The sequence below is a fragment of the Salvelinus namaycush genome, chromosome 6 (genome assembly GCF_016432855.1).
Source record: "Salvelinus namaycush isolate Seneca chromosome 6, SaNama_1.0, whole genome shotgun sequence".
In the NCBI taxonomy this organism is placed as follows: domain Eukaryota; kingdom Metazoa; phylum Chordata; class Actinopteri; order Salmoniformes; family Salmonidae; genus Salvelinus; species Salvelinus namaycush.
In genome coordinates, this window is record NC_052312.1 from 30,057,643 (window position 1) to 30,074,203 (window position 16,561).

Sequence of the window (16,561 nt, forward strand, 5' to 3'; positions counted from 1 at the left end):
CTATGGTGGACTAATCAAATTTCAACTACTTTTTAACGTCCATGGACGTCCGGTGTTGGTCGGTGCTCAGCAGGTGAGGATGCTAGTAAATGTAAATGGAATAACTTTAATTATCCTCCCTCATGAGGATAATGAAAGATTATCAAAGATGCGTATAAGGGTTTTTGGTACCCTTATACCCTTAAGGCACGAGGCAATATTTCTTGAACTTACAGAAGGTAAACAATTTCTCCAAAACGTTAATATTAGTTGGCAGGAGTCCCTATGTCAACATTATTGTGTTTTGACATAATTTCTGATATCTTTTAACTTCTGGTGAATGTTTTGTAAGACCTCCTTTCCATCTGTTTATCCAGAAATCAAAGCCTTTAATTATGCCACATTTTTAAGATAGAAAATGGTTGAAAAATGTATCTATGCCTTAACTTCCCAAAAACATAGACTCTTTCATTTGACACCCAATTTGATATGCTCCCATGGACTTCACATGTTGGTGCTCATGGGTCTTTTAGATGGAAATTCCCTTATGTAATTAATAGAATACACCTCATCATAACCCATGATCTGTGTACTGAGGTCCAGAATTTCTTCCCCTATTCCTCTCGTCCCTCTCTCCATCCTCTCACCACCCTCTCTATGCTCCCCAGGCAGATGCTAGGAAACTCACTCTGGCTGTGTCCAAAATGGCACATTATTCCCTATATGTGAGGTAAGCACTGTTGTGTTTGGTATTGACCCTCTCACTGTTTCTCAGTCTAATCAATCTATCTTACTCCCTCTCTTGGTCAACCCTTTATTCCAAAAGCCAAATTACACAACCTGTGACTTAACAGGGAAATAAAGGGTATTGCAGAAACATCTACCTGTATATCTACAGGCACTGAAGGGAGTGATGATTCAAGCAATGATTCACAGGGTTAATATGATCACGCACGCACGCACGCACGCACGCACGCACGCACGCACGCACGCACGCACGCACGCACGCACGCACGCACGCACGCACGCACGCACGCACGCACGCACGCACGCACGCACGCACGCACGCACGCACGCACGCACGCACGCACGCACGCACACACACACACACACACACACACACACACACACACACACACACACACACACACACAAGAGAGATTGGATGAATGTAGCCAGTCACATAATCCCCATTACAAATTCCAAAGCCTAAAAATACTATCAGTCTCTGGCTACAATGGCTGCATCCCAAATGGCACCCCATTCCCTATGCTGTGTAATACACTGCTTTTGGCTAGAGTATGGACCCTGGTCAAAAGTAGTGCACTATACAGGGAATAGGGTTCCATGTGGGACACAACCTATTTACCATACACCTCAGCTCTTTTCCCTCAGGTATAAAGGATACTAAACCAGGTTCAGAAAAGCACAGAAGCCCCCTGTCAAACTTGAGCTTAAAATAAACCCGGACAGGAACTCTTATCCCATGTAGCCGTTAGTGAGGTCGGTCTGTACATTCATTTATTATGAAACTGTAAGAGTACCGTCTGGGTCCTGGTGATAACTTGGGATAAAGTATGTTATAAATCCGAGAAACAGAGAACAGACCAAGAAACCCTATAAGAATATGCTGACAGTGCAGTAAGAATCATGGTTATTTTAAAACTCTGATGTTCAGCGTTTTAAAATGGAAATAATAATTGATGGAGAAACAATGCAGTGATTAGACCAATAAACTATGTCAGATTGTGTTGACAGTTCAGTAAGAATCATGGTTATTTTAGGAACACTGAATTAACTCTATATGGCTGGACCACATTGTATTACAGTTTTTTAATTGCTAACATGCATTGGTCAAAACTGAAGTCACACTGTCAAAACTCTTCACACAGTCAGCGAAACAGAAGTGTATGGGGACCAAACTGTGAATCATTTTTCATTGCTTTCACACAAAATGCATTCAATGACCACATTCTCCGAAATCCAAGAACTCTTTTCTCAGTCATTCTCCACCACCTGCAGAACTATATATTTGCAGCACATGTTTTCAATTGCTAACACTGTTTCCAAAACTGTTAAAAACACATTCAAAACAGAATGATGGCAAATGTCGAGCATTTCTGCAGTAACCAGATTGAAACAGAAAACCTCAGAAGAATATTTAATTAATCCAAACACAGCTAATTGCAATTTCAGCTGAAAGCCAACCCATGTGTCCTGTTTTTAGTCTCGTTACCAAACAGGCAAAAGAGGATGGCTTCAGAATGATTTAGTTTGAAACATGGATCAAGGAAGACAGGTTGGTGGGGAAAGAAGAGTGGCAGGGAGAGGGAGAATGCGTGGAGGACAAAGGAGAGGAAGACCAGGAGCGGTGGTCTCTGATGAGATAAGGGCCACAATTATTGACCATGTTGTAAACCATGGTCTCTCTTTGAGAGAGGCCTGTTTAAGGGTGCAACCAAATCTGCAGCGTTCAACAGTTGCATCAATAGTACAAATTTTCCGGCAAATCAACAGGTGAGATGTGCATCCTCCAATAATAATTGAACACCATATTACAGTACGGTACAGTATGTTCACATTTTTACATTTACTGACATTTTGAAATATATTGATTGTTTTGTGTTTTTCAGTAGGATCCAAAGGTTGCCTCCCACAGGAAGGAGAGGCAGAATATTATCAGATGCGCAGGAAATTGCCATTGTTGACATGGTAATAGGCAAAAATGCCAAAAAACTGCGGGAAATTCGGGACAGAGTGCTGGCAGACTATCACTTTTGGGAATGTGAATACGGTCAGCACAACGACAATGGCCAGAGTCCTAGAGAAACATTAAATAAGGATGAAGCAGTTGTACCCTTTGAGAGAAACGGTGAACGTGTGAAAGAACTCCGGTATCAATATGTCCAGGTAAAATGTCTGTTCAATAACCAAACAGGGTACATACACAGCTATGCATAATGTAAAGTACTGTAAAACTGTGGATTTACTGTATTTTAGAGAGTAATGGAGATGGAAGCCAGGCAAACTGCACACGCATTCATCTTTGTGGATGAAGCTGGATTCAACCTGGCAAAAACAGGGGAAGAAATGTGATTGGACAGAGAGCAACCGTGGATGTCCCAGGCCAGAGAGGAGCTAACATCACAATGTGTGCAGCACTGTCCAATGATGGTTTGCTGTTACACAAACCACTCATTGGCCCCTACATTACAGAGAGACTCGTTTCTTTTCTGGATGACCTGCATAATCGACTTGTGCCAGCGAGGGGCAAGAAACTCCCCTACCTTCGTTGTTGTGTGGGATAATGTGGCATTCCACCACTCTGCTGCAGTCAGACTGGTTTGCTGCACATCCCAGGATGTCAGAACTATTCCTGCCTCCATACTCCCCCTTTCTAAACCCCATAGTTTTTCTCTGCGTGGAGGTGGAAAGTTTATGACCCCCCTCTACATGACCAGATGTCCTTACTGGATGCCATGAATGCGGGGTGTGGAGACACTTCTCCTGAAGACTGCCAGGGTTGGATTAGACATTCCAGAAGATACTTTCCAAGATGCATCGCCAGAGAAGACGTAAGGTGTGATGTTGATAAGAACTTGTGGCCAAATGCAGGAGAGGGAGAACTAGAACCCTCACAGTACTGTACAGTATGAGTGATTATACTATACATGTTGTTGATGGGTTTTTTTGTCATTATTATTGCAGCCCTGGAATTTCAGGAATTTGTTTCAACTTTTTATTTTTCACAAGTAAATTACTAGATGCAAAGATATAGAAAAAATAAAGGCTGTTGAAGCAAATTGCTGCATCTCTGATTCATTCTTGTTACATATACTTTAGTACAGTCAATAAAGTAAAAAGGTGTTATTCTTATTCTATAATGAAATACTGATTTATGTGAAAAATCATTCAAACTTCAAAGAGAAGTTAATCATTTATGTAATGCTCCCTGTTGTCAGTGTTTTGTAGGTCAGTGTGTTATCAGTGACAATGTATGCTTTCTGAGTGAGAATTGTTGCCAGTGTTATGGTCGAACGAGCTTATTTTGAGACATGTATGAAGTGTTTTGGTGGTTTGAGTGAGTTTTGGAGGTGAGAGTAACTGTTTGGCCAAGACGCATGTTGGTAATGCAGACCGTGTGAAGAGTTTTGAAAAAGTGGCCTCACTAATGACCGATGCTTGTTAGCAATTGAAAAAAACTGTAAATATACAGTAGCTTGTGGTTTTTGGAACAGTGTTTAGACATGGAAATAGTCCGTGGTACAGAAGTAACGCAGTGCTTATGGTACAAGAGATTGTTCTGTTGTTATTGTACACATGAAACTCTGATGCACCAATTGTTGTACATTAAATACTGATTCATTCCCATCACTTCTCTTCTTCAGGGGATGTACGGAACAAAGTAAAGGAACATGATGATTCCACCTGCAGTGCTATCAAAAGGAGAAAGAAGCTAATGGAAAAAAACACGGACTTCATCGTAGTTCCTCCTCTATAAATGTATACACTGTTGGTCACCTGTGTGCCTATGTAACCAGCGACCCATGATGACCCCACATATGTTGGGTCATGGGTCACTGGTCATATGCATAGGTAGGCACACAGGTGACAATGCAGGAAGTGGGAATTCACAGGTATATAGAGAGCCTACTGTATAGTTCTTACCATGGTTTATACCTTGGATCTATGATATGTGCCTTCAGTCTGCCTTTATGGAATTCTTGCAATGCTTTTATCTTCGCTGCAAACAAATGAGAAAACAGACCCAACCAAAGATCTACGTTTAGAAAGCAGGTTGATTTGCATGCGTTTATGAACATATGCAAATCCACCTGTGCTATCAGGAATTTACTACAAAAGTAAGGACACCTGTCAAGGAGATTGGTTCGTGGACATTGGATAGAATCGTTTTCCTGCAACAAATTAAAACTGCCACGGACTGAATATCTACCGAAGAACAGAAGAACAGCAGTAAAACAAATCTCCCGCTCCAAAGCTTTCTCTGTTTTGAAACCGTGTCATGTTTCCTAATGTGATACTTTATTATACTGCCACCAATTGGTGGCATTATGGCAACACACATCTCCACGTTGAAAGATATACCAGTTCATGTTATTTTTGACAGAGGACATTTATTTCCACACTGCATCTGAAATTAGAATCACTAAAAAGTTGGAATTTGTGCGCAAGTTGTCCAGGAGGAAGAAAAACTGATTCTTATTTACATAAAGATGTGGTCATATAACCTATGTCATCCCAATCTAGGGATCCTGGGCTAGTCCACACAGATTAGGTTGTGATACTGTATCTACAGTATAAGATTGACAGGCACTGATAATAACACACACCTCTGTTTTGTTCTATTCTGTCCAGCCCGTTCCTAAATCAGATTGGTGGAATGGAATATGTGGGCACAGGAAAACTCACTCAGAAATGTTTTATTACTAAGTATTACTGCACTGTTGGAGCTAGAAACACAAACATTTCACTGCACCTGTGATAACATCTGCAAATCTGTGTAAAATGAGTTGATTTAAGATAGGGCATACGCCTGTGCACAGGTAACCTCACTTTACCTGGACTTTACCTGACGCAGGCCATTGGATACAACATCAAATGGAAGCTCAGAACTTTGGAGGTTTCAAAGTCGCCATGAAAACACACATAAATACAAACATTTTGACAGAAAATTAAAGATCAAACCACTTTTTGTAGTTTGAGGTTTGAATGTACTTGCATGATACAAAAAGAGTAAGACCACTTACCACAACACAGAGAAGGTTTGTACTTAGGTCACCCACAATCTGCAGGTAACAACATTAAAAGCAACACTTGAATTTGGTTGAGATGAAAATCCACAATCACATTCGTGGTGTGATGACGACACACCCTCATTGAGCTTTGTTTCTGTAGCTAGGTCACTGTGCTATTCCTACTGAGACATCCCTATTCCCCACTAAGGCTATATGAGTCTCCCAAAGGGTTTGGCAGTAACAGCTGAAGTAAGACTAACCTCCATAGGGCCTTTATTTAGAAGACCCCCCCCCCCCTCCTAACACAGAGAGATGATTCCACGCACTGTAGTGGATGATTCCTCTACGATATGTATAGAGAGGATACAGCATGAAGCAGAACCAGGGGCATCACACTGGAGTTTCACTTTTCTTCAGGTGAATACCGTGACTGTTGTGTTACTCTCCTCCAACCTTGTTGAGTGAATGTCATATCTTGATGAACTCAAGGGGTCATATGTGTGCCAGGGCTGGTCATCTGCCCTGTGACCATCTTCGGACGTCCTTCATCCATGGATCATTGTGCAGAGCAGCAGCAAATAGATCGAGTAGTAGATCCAGCAGGCAGCAATAGATCCATAGGCTGTAGTAGATCCAGAGTAATCTAGTAGGTCCCCAGAGTTGCATCCGGTCACAGTCCAGAGGTCTCCTTCTCAGTGTCAATGGATCCCTTCCTCCAAAGAACCATTTGCTTGCCAAATCTTCACTGTCCGGTCACTGTCACACAAGAAAGAACATGACACAGCTGGATCAACATGTGTATCAGAGGTTTAGGTTAAACTATGAATTTGTTATTATAGTAACAGTGGGTTGATTTACTCAGATGGTTAGGGTCAGGGTATGAACGGGATCATGGTCAAAGTTAGGAGATATATTCTCTGAAAGTAGGGGTTGTGGTCAGGTTGTCACGTTCCTGACCTGTTTTCTGTTGTTTTGTATGTGTTTAGTTGGTCAGGGCGTGAGTTGGGGTGGGTAGTCTATGTTATGTGTTTTCTATGTTGGGTTAATGGTTTGCCTGGTATGGTTCTCAATTAGAGGCAGGTGTTTGACGTTTCCTCTGATTGAGAACCATATTAAGGTAGGTTGTTCTCACTGTTTGTTTGTGGGTGATTGTTCCTGTGTCTGTGTATACCACACGGGACTGTTTCGTTTGTTCGTTCGTTTTAGGTAGTCTGTTCCTGTTCGTGCGTTCTTCGTGTCTATTGTAAGTACGTAAGTTCAGGTCTGTCTACGTCATTTTGTTGTTTTGTATTTTCCTAGTGTTTTGTCAGTGTTTCGTCTGTTAAATAAATTCAGTATGTATTCATCACCCGCTGCGCCTTGGTCCGTTCATTCACTTCAAGACGAACGTTACAGGTTTGCCGTGAGACACAGCTGTAGACTCCTATGGCATTCGAGGGTCATGTTAGGGTTAGGCATTAAACTCACTCTGAGGCAGTGAATAGTTGGCTGCTGTTGGTAGCCAGTCCGTTAACAGGGCTGTCGTGTCCCCTCAGGTCTCCTAGCGGTGCCAGGGTATCAGCGTGCCACAGCTTCAGCAGACCTCCCCTGTCTGCACTCAGCACTACCGGGCACCCTGGCACAACACCCAGCGCACTTACCCAGTCAGAGTGGGCGCTCGCCGCCTGCTGTGGAGGAAGCAAGTAAGCACTAGGTCAAAACAGGGCTACAAACTGTTGAAAAATAACTCCTTGGGACAATACATTTTGTTTACTACCACAACTGGCCTTATAATGATGATAATGTTGCAGCTAGCAAAAAACAATTCAACAGAACAAGATTTGATGCTTACAAAGCAACATGCAATGTGAAAATCACAGCTTTCAGCTCATTGTATGTTTTTGAGAGCCTTGTCTCTCTTTCAGGTACTAGCAGTACTGTATATACAGCTAGTGTCCAGTATGTCTCACCTGTACTAGTCGTTTCCGGGACAGGTCCCACTTCTTGATGCAGTAGTCTCTGGAGCTGCTGTAGAGGCTGTTCCCCTGAACAGCCAGAGAGACTATACACTCCTGGTGTGGTGGCTCAAAGTTGTGACAGGACACAATGCTGCCCTGGACACCCTCCGTCACCTCAAACATCTTGAGGGTGTGGTCCTTGGACCCCGTTAGGACCACGTCTTGACCGTTGCCCATCTGATCGACGGTCAGACACAAGACTGGACCCAGGTGACCAGTCAGCTTCCCAGTAGACACAAACCTAGAGCATAAGGTCAGGATTCAAGGGTCAGGGAGAGTTCCGATCTAGGATTCTTTGGTACAACTAAAGATCATACTTGGAAGTAATGATGAGCATTCACTAGCTATCTTTTCTACACTCTACATTCAGCACCTGTGCCTGTTTTGGCGAATGCAATTCCTCTCCTTTTATCTTCATTTTGTGCCACCTGCAGTCCTTACTTAAACTAAACAAGATATTCAACTACTCTTGGTGGGGAAAAAATGGATTATTTTGGCCTTCATTCTTACTTCCTGAGGTCCCACATGCGGACTAAGTTGCCAGAGGCGGAGTAGAGGTAGGATCCCGTAGGATTCAGAGAAATCTGGTTGATCTGGTTCTCTCCTGGAGGGATGGACAGGGACCTGAGAGACACACAGCTGTCCCCTGTACTCACCTGGCCCGACGACCTGCGACACACACACACACACACACACGCACACATTTAATACCATGTCAATGGGAATGACATTGTGTAAAAGTACTTTTTTCATGTAGCCAATAAGAATCTGAAGTTCCCTGGGCTGTGTTGGAATGTGTTATAATCTCCTAGAATGTGTTGAAAAAGGAACTGGCACGCTCAACTCCAACTGTTGACATAACAAAGGTCTTCGGTTTATTACTAGAGGTGTATATAAATACTCTTGGTGTTGGTATATATATTTACTCACGTGAGTGTGCGTATGCACTTGGCGGAGTCTCGGATGTCCCAGACCTTGATGTAAGCGGTGGAGACAGTGAAGACCAGGCTGGAACAGTATCTAACAGACACCACACTGCTGGGATGATCTCCCAGAGACATGATCTCTTGACCAGTCACCAGGTTCCACACCTTACACGTACGATCTGACAACACACGTACACAAACACACGCAGACGCAGGGGTTAGAGGTCGATGGTTAGGGGTTACGATGAGTGTTCAATATGGCAGAAACGCCATCAACCATACCAGAAAGCTAGATGAAGCTAATACCAAATAATACGACTTACACTTATCTGAGCCTTTCAGGTGTGAGAAGTCTCTAGGGGTCATGGTTTAGAGGTCAAGGGTTGATTTTATTTCCGAACATTATAGAACTAGAGAGCTGTACCTTTAGAGCCAGTGAAGAGCAGGTCATCAGTGCAGTCGACACACATGACAGGTTTGGTGTGTCCCTCAGCCACATAGACACACTGTAGTCTGGCAGCATGGCTGCTCTTAGGGGATGACACGGGGTTGATCACCCCTCTGTAACAAGGACAAAATACACTGTTAGGACAGTGGTTCCCAGACTGTGGGGGGCAGGGGGGGCACGGGCTAGAAGGATGTTCCTCAATTCTGGAACGGGGGCCCAGAGTTAAAAAGTTTGGGAACCCCTGTGTTAGGAAATTAGACATATGCAGTAGTATAGTATATAGGTAGACATACAGTAGTGTTACATACCTTTGTCCTTGATATATAAGTGACTCTTCCAACCTGAAACACAAGACGTAGGTACTACTATGACCATCGGGATGTCGTACGAAACATGACATTTGTGGCAAACATTGTGTGGTGGTGTGTTAACGGCTTCATGCAACGGCTCTTACGTTGGTTTGGTGTCTGTGATTTTGGTCTTCTCTGTGGCTGTGGGTATGTGTGACTTTGTCTCTCGTGCTGGGTGACCCTTGGGGTCCATAGGTGTGTGTTCCTTGATGTCTAAGGGGGGTTGTCCTCCCTTCTCTAGCATCCTCCTGGGTGTTAGAGGCGAGCGTTCCAGTGATCTCCTCTCAGCTCCCATAGAAGACCACACTCCAGAACTACACAACACAGAGACGGACAGTTGAATTGATACCCACTGGATGATCAGCTGAAGTCATATACATCATTGAAGGTTACAATGCAGTCTGGGTCAAGTTAAACGTTCTATTCCTTCTCGTGCTGATGCACTCGTTCTTTTCAACAATAACACCGCTAAAACGTGAAGCCTGACCCATCAAATGCAAGTATCTCACTGTATTTCCTGTACAATAGCTCTAAAAACTAAACACAAATACATTTGACCAAAATAAGGACTTACAGTCCAGCTATCCTGGTGGACAGTGCTGAGGGGGACACAGTGAGTTCCCTGTCCCTGAGATGTCCTGCTACTGTCCCCGTGTCCCTTGTCCCTTCCTGGGCCTCTGCCAGGGGTAGCAGGGAGGCAGAGAAGTCCCCCGTAGGGGAGTCAAATTCACCACTACCAGCATACAGAAGCTCCATCTGGGTGGTTGTCCTTCTGCGTGCCTGTGATAGAGGGATTGATCAAATCAATCAATCAATCACATATCCATTCATAAAGAGTGTTTCACAAATAGCATTTATCTCAAAGTGCTTATCAGTAACTTCTTTACTTTAGACATTATGAAAATGTAATACAAATGGCATTTAGAAAATTGCTTTGCGTGTGAAGTACTGTAGATGACTGTACCTTCCTAGGTTTGGCCTCTCCACACAGTTTCAGGAGGTCAGAGGCCAATAAACTGATGCAAAGATAGAGGGGCAATTTACATGTTACACATAGTCTATTGATAGTTTGTTGATGGACTACCCAAATAAAGTATAATCAGAAATTAAAGATGGAATCCGCAGTAGGAGAAACAGCGCCACTGAATAACCCACGGCCATTTTTATTGTTTAGTGACAAACAAACAGTGATGAAGAGCGGCCAACGTGGTAAAAAAATTGCATAAATATTCTGCTGTTCTATCTCACGTACAATGATGTTCAAGGGGAAAAAAACAGTGTTCATTTGCAGTAACTTCTTTGTTTTTGTAATATTGCAAACGGATGTGGCAGTCTCACCAATAAGGATTCCAGCTTTAAGTGATGAAATTCAATATTCAATATCCTCATTGTCTTGTCTGAGTCAAATGGTTTTTACCTTCCCTCTGTGGCTGGGCTGGGGGTAGAGGACTCATCACTACTGCTGTCATCTCCATTCTCTGCTTGAGGACAGAACCATACAGTACACCTTGTTACACTGGGCCCTCAGATACAGAGCATCCCTCAGTTACTGCATGTGCTGACATGGGGTAGTTATGGCTTCACGGCATGTTTTCAAATATCCCATTACAAGCACTAAACTTGTGTTACTTTACTATTTTAAACTGTTAGAGGTAGACCATTTTCAAAGTCAATTTACAGTCTGGATATCACAAAGAAAGCAAATGCATACAGTGTTTTCAAACTAATGCTGCAGCGGCAGCAAAACAATAGTTTGAATTCAAAAGAGCTCTAAGGTACAGGGTTCAAAGTTCAGAGGTCAGTTCAAATACATCAGGGGTCAGACAAGGTCAAAAGGATAGGATAGTATACTATATATTAGTATGATGCATCTGACGTTTCCATTTTAAGGAGGGTAACTTAGTAAAGGTTGGAGTTGGAGTAGTACTCTACTTAAGGCCTGAACTTCAGGTTTGCGTGGGGGTCAGGGTTTAAGCTAGTGCTGATTCTTATTATTCAGGTCATCCTGAATGAGTCTGCTGAACAGGAGAAAACTATACATCCACAAAGAGGACAGGGGAGGGTCAGACAGGGAAGTTGGGGTCAGACGACAGGGGGCAACATACCACCTCATGCACCTCATGGCAAAGTTACGTTCTCACGTTAGTCTTAAAGGGGAATTTTAGAGGGAGGAGGGGCTTTAAGGGAGACCCACGGTCTCTGGGACCAGTCAGTCTGGTGTCTGTTACTTACCCACCAGTAGGTAACCTATCTCTGTTTGAATTCAGGGTGAACAAACAGGAAAACAAAACAAAGAAATCAAAGTCAAACAAAAGTTAAAAGAATGGAGACACTTTATTTTACAGTCCTGTTTCAGTGGGTATTTTACTGGTAGGCTATTTACTAAGAGAATATGTAATGGTACATGTTTTACTGAATCCAAAAGAAAAACAATATGGGAAATATGTTTCTATAAATTGTTATTGTTAGGTCAATCACTACCATTGTGAATGTCAGATAAAACAGTGGACTATAAAATAAAGTGTAACCAAAAGATGAACAGAAAAGCAGCGTGTTTATACCACTGAGCCATCTATACCTTGCAGTGCGTTGCCCAGCAGAGCGTCCAGCTCAGGGTTGAGTTCAGCTTTCTCCTTCAGCATGTGGAACAGCAGCTGGTTCTGAGTGGCGCTGTTGATCTCTGTCTGCTTCAGCCTGCCCTCCATCATCTTCACCTGGGAATCCTTCTGGGCCGCCTGCAGACCCTGGGAGATGCACGTACCAGTAAAATCATACATTACATAGACGACAAACACACACATAAATCTCACACTGACATCAACAGAGTGGTGTGACATTTAGCCCACAGAACAGCAGATACGCATGTTTAACTCTAAAATAAAAATAGTGTTTACATTTGGTAGTATAAGTATAAAGTTCGTAGATTTACAATACCCTGAATGGCGCTTAATCGAAAGGTAGAGAGAACTCAGTAGGGACAGGTGTACTGTGGTTACCTTGTTGATGGCCATGTGCAGGAAGTGATCAAGCAGGAAGCGGGCTTCTGATAGGTTACAGGAGCTGATCACCGCGGTAATGTCCACTGTGTCTCCCTCCTCCTGCATCCCAACAACATCACAGTCAGTCATAATAACAACTCTGAAGAAAATGTGTGTGCTGGCGTCAGCTGTACTAATAACTAGAAAGGGTCAACTTCCTGAAGAAAATGTGCATGTTTGCGTCAGCTAACCTTCGCTTCCTCCATCTGCATGATGTTAGCCTGGCAGTCAGCGATGCTGTCGTTGACGTAGTCGATGTTGGCCGCCAGGGCATCCATTTCTTCGTTCAAAGACTGGATGCTTCGGTCCGTGTCGGTCCCCTCTGTGGCGATCTTCTCCCTCTTACGAGACACCTTCTCCCTTCGCTTGGTCAGGTCCTCGCGTTGCTGTAAGAGGCAGGAGGAGGGGAGAGAGAGGAGGAAAGAAAAAGTTATAATAAAAGTGTTTCCGAATTGCGTTCCTTTCTAGCTATTGCTTTACGATATTAGAAGTAAAGGAGTCTAGAGGAACCTTTTGGGGTTCTAAAAATTGCCACACAGGGGGAACCTTTCCAGGTCACAAAGGTTCCTCGAGGAACACCTCTGAAAAGGTCATTTGAGGAACCCCTGTGACATGAACAATATGTTTTTCACATAAGTGCCACAGGAAAGGGTTAAAACTTTAGGCATTAATTCTGACTGGACTTGCTGGAGATGGTGGAGGAGTCTAAGCCTCTGGCTCCATAGACCGTGTGTTCAATCCCAGTGTTTATCCCCCCCTTTTTTTCTTTTAGTGGCTAGTTTTGATACAGTCTCCTGACGTCCTGGGGACCTGCATAAACGTTGAATTTCGCCTTGGATCTGATGTGATCCCTCTGAATATAATATTAACTTTGCTGATTACATATACAGTGCCCTCAGAAAGTATTCACACGCCATGACTTTATTCTCATTTTGTTATGTTACAAAGTGTGATTAAAATTGAATACTTTTATTCGGTACAGGCTTCCTTCTTTCACTCTGTAATTTATGTTAGTATTGTGGAGTAACTACAATGTTGTTGATCCATCCTCAGTTACAGTATTTCCTCTCACAGCAATTAAACTCTGTAACTGTTTTAAAATATCTATTGGCTCCATGGTGAAATCTCTGAGGAGTTCCCCTCCTCTCCAGCAACTGAGTTAGGAAGGGCGCCTGTATCTTTGTAGTGACTGGGTGTATTGATACACCATCCAAAGTGTAATTAATAACTGCACCATGCTCAAAGGGATGTTCGATGTCTTCTTTTTTTTACCCATCTATCAATAGGTGCCCTTCTTGGCGAACCATTGGAAAAACCTCCCTGGTCTTTGTGGTTGAATCTGTGGTTGAAATTCACTGCTCGACTGAGGGACCTTACAGATAATTGTATGTGTGGGGTACAGAGATGGGGTAGTCATGTTAAACACTATTACTGCACACAGAGTGAGTCCATGCAACTTATTATGTGACTTGCTAAGCACATTTGAATACTTATTGACTCAAGACATTTCAGCTTTTCATTTTTAATGAATTTGCAAACATTTCTAAAAACGTAATTCCACTGACATTTTGGGGTATTGTGTATAGATTAGTGATACAAAATCTCAATTTAATCCATTTAAAAAATGTGGGAAAAGTCCAGGGGTGTGAATACTTTCTGAAGGCACTGTAGAGCCATGACAGTCATCTGAACGCAATGCCATCTTCATATAGTAATAAAGTAGTAACTTTCCAACATTGGGCTTTGGACACAATATGCTACAATATCACGAAAACGATGCATGCGCTTCAATGGGTCAGAAGGTGGTGTGTTGTTGTGATTCTGGATGGCAAGATAGCCAGCAACAATGACAAGAAGCTGCCATATGGGAAATCGTAGTTAGCTCGTTTCAGCTAGTTTTATCTTGTTCTTGATACCATGTCTTGTTTTGAAGTGTTTTGACTGATGTCACATCTATGCTAATATGAAAAGAATTCGCTAGCTAACCAACAACTGTAACTATGTATTTATTGTGCAAATGTATTTGTTTTCAATAAGCATTGGAGACTAAATATAGTTTGCATGTTGTTTACAATCTAAGCCAACCCCGTCTTTTTTGCCACATTAGTTGCTAAACAACCAACCCGTCTAAAGGCTCTTGAGGAACTCATACAAGTCTGCAAGCCTCATTAAAGCTACAAATCTATCAGTGTTCAACCTTAACATGTGATGACAATACAACAGAAAAGATTAATGGGAATTACGTTTCTGCCCACGGCTGGAAAAATAGAACAACACCCTTACTAAACCACGCTCTGCAGTCTTCTCATCTGACCCGCTGGGTCATATCTTAATAACCCAGCATCAATAACCCAACCTGTCCCTTTTTAAAGAAAACAACCCAATTTAGTGACCCAATTCCTGCTACCCAGCAGTTGGGTCATCCAAACAACCAAGCATTTTTAAGTGTTGGCTAGGTTGAAGATACTGTAGCTAGCTAGCAACCTAAGCCAAAACCTAATAATTAATTATCATAAACACATGTCATTACCATCACAAACTTTTCGGAATTAAAACAGGAGCTACAGTCATATAATATAATTGGCTTGACAGCCAATCATGTATTATTCAACATTGGTATTAAAATAGTACCCGTATAGGAATGCGTAATTGTTTACAAGTTGCTAGCTATCCCATAAAGCCATCGGTGAAAACAACATTTTTATATTCTTCTGAATCTGGCAGGACAACAAATCCAATGGCGAAATAAATTCAAAGTGCTCTGCATGTGTCGACAAAAAGGTTCTCCGAGTAACCTTTGCTAAATTTAAACTTTAAAGGTTCCTTCAAGAACCCCTCAGCTAACCAATGGTACAAATATGAACCCATTGACTGCAATGGTTCATTGATGAACTCCAGGGTTCCTTTAGTCACCCTTAATTCTAGAGTGTAGCCAAAACGGCAAAAATGATAAGTCTCTTTTTATACTCCCCTGTCGGGTTTTGCCTTTTTCCACTGACAGAAAACCATGTTGACATCAGTCTGATAGGAATACAGTAGCAATACAGTAAAACTACAGTGGATCTATTTTACCTTGAGGAAGCGGTTCATATCAGCCTCCATGTTTGAGATGGTCAGCCTCTGCATGATGATGTCAGTGATGCGTCTCTCCAGAGACTGCCATTTAGCCCGGGCTGTCCTGGTGGTGTAGACACTCGTCCTCAACGGGTACTTCCTGATAAGTGGAATTCAACAGAGATCAGTTGTTGACTTATTGTTGTCCTGTTTCAGCTAGAGTAGGAGTCCTTTCATGTACACAAATCAAATCAAGTAAAAAATATAATAAAAGGTTATTTGCCACATGCTTTGTAAACAACAGGTGTAGACAAACAGTGAAATATATACTTACGGCCCTTCTCAACAATACAGAGAGAAAATATCGAAAAAATTATACCACAAGGAATACATACACAATGAGTAATGATAACTTGGCTATATACACAGGCAGAGATGGGCAGTATTTATGTTACATAGAATTGAAATAGATTGGTTTAATTACTTCTGAGTATTTTGACATTTGAATAACACTAGGCTGAACTACACTCCAATGTATTTTGTATTTTCAAAATACTCTAATTTGTATTTTCAAAATACTAAATACTTTTCTAAATATTTTTTATAGTGGTACACATTTTGTGTCCCCCCTGTCACCCTGCATTGGTATCAGTCTGATAGCACTATGGTGTGATAAAATCATCTGCTAAATGAATGGCAGGTAGCCTAGCGGTTAGGAGTGTTGGACCAGTAAACAACAGGTTGCTAGTTTGAATCCCTGAGCCGACTAGGTGACAAATCTGTTGACGTGCCCTTGCTCTGGATTAGAAAGTCTGCTAAATGATGTATATATAACACTTCAAAGCATGCTGAGTATTATTCTAATGAGCCCTGCCCTGAAACAATGCAATTTGGTATGTGCATTTTCATATATATATTTACATTTTGGTAATTTAGCAGACATGCTTATCGAGAATGACTTGCTCAACTAAGATATATAAACAACAATATATCACAGTCATAGCAAGCAAAAC

The 16,561-nt window shown here is 42.2% G+C and overlaps 1 protein-coding gene across 1 annotated transcript in view; it reads right to left on the reverse strand.

Moving 5' to 3' along the window:
• Positions 1 to 5,023: 5,023 nt before the first annotated feature.
• LOC120049846 (kinesin-like protein KIF21A) overlaps positions 5,024 to 16,561 on the reverse strand; it is a 37,871-nt gene continuing 26,333 nt past the window's right edge. The window contains exons 21-35 of the mRNA XM_038996302.1: positions 15,567 to 15,708; positions 12,686 to 12,880; positions 12,453 to 12,554; positions 12,035 to 12,200; positions 10,874 to 10,937; positions 10,421 to 10,472; positions 10,031 to 10,236; positions 9,561 to 9,770; positions 9,415 to 9,447; positions 9,083 to 9,219; positions 8,663 to 8,837; positions 8,243 to 8,401; positions 7,685 to 7,973; positions 7,203 to 7,402; positions 5,024 to 6,491 (exon numbers count right to left, since the gene is read on the reverse strand). Of these exons, the coding sequence (XP_038852230.1) occupies positions 6,434 to 6,491; positions 7,203 to 7,402; positions 7,685 to 7,973; positions 8,243 to 8,401; positions 8,663 to 8,837; positions 9,083 to 9,219; positions 9,415 to 9,447; positions 9,561 to 9,770; positions 10,031 to 10,236; positions 10,421 to 10,472; positions 10,874 to 10,937; positions 12,035 to 12,200; positions 12,453 to 12,554; positions 12,686 to 12,880; positions 15,567 to 15,708 (2,188 nt within the window). The 3' untranslated portion in view covers positions 5,024 to 6,433. The remainder of the gene's footprint in view (positions 6,492 to 7,202; positions 7,403 to 7,684; positions 7,974 to 8,242; positions 8,402 to 8,662; positions 8,838 to 9,082; positions 9,220 to 9,414; positions 9,448 to 9,560; positions 9,771 to 10,030; positions 10,237 to 10,420; positions 10,473 to 10,873; positions 10,938 to 12,034; positions 12,201 to 12,452; positions 12,555 to 12,685; positions 12,881 to 15,566; positions 15,709 to 16,561) is intronic.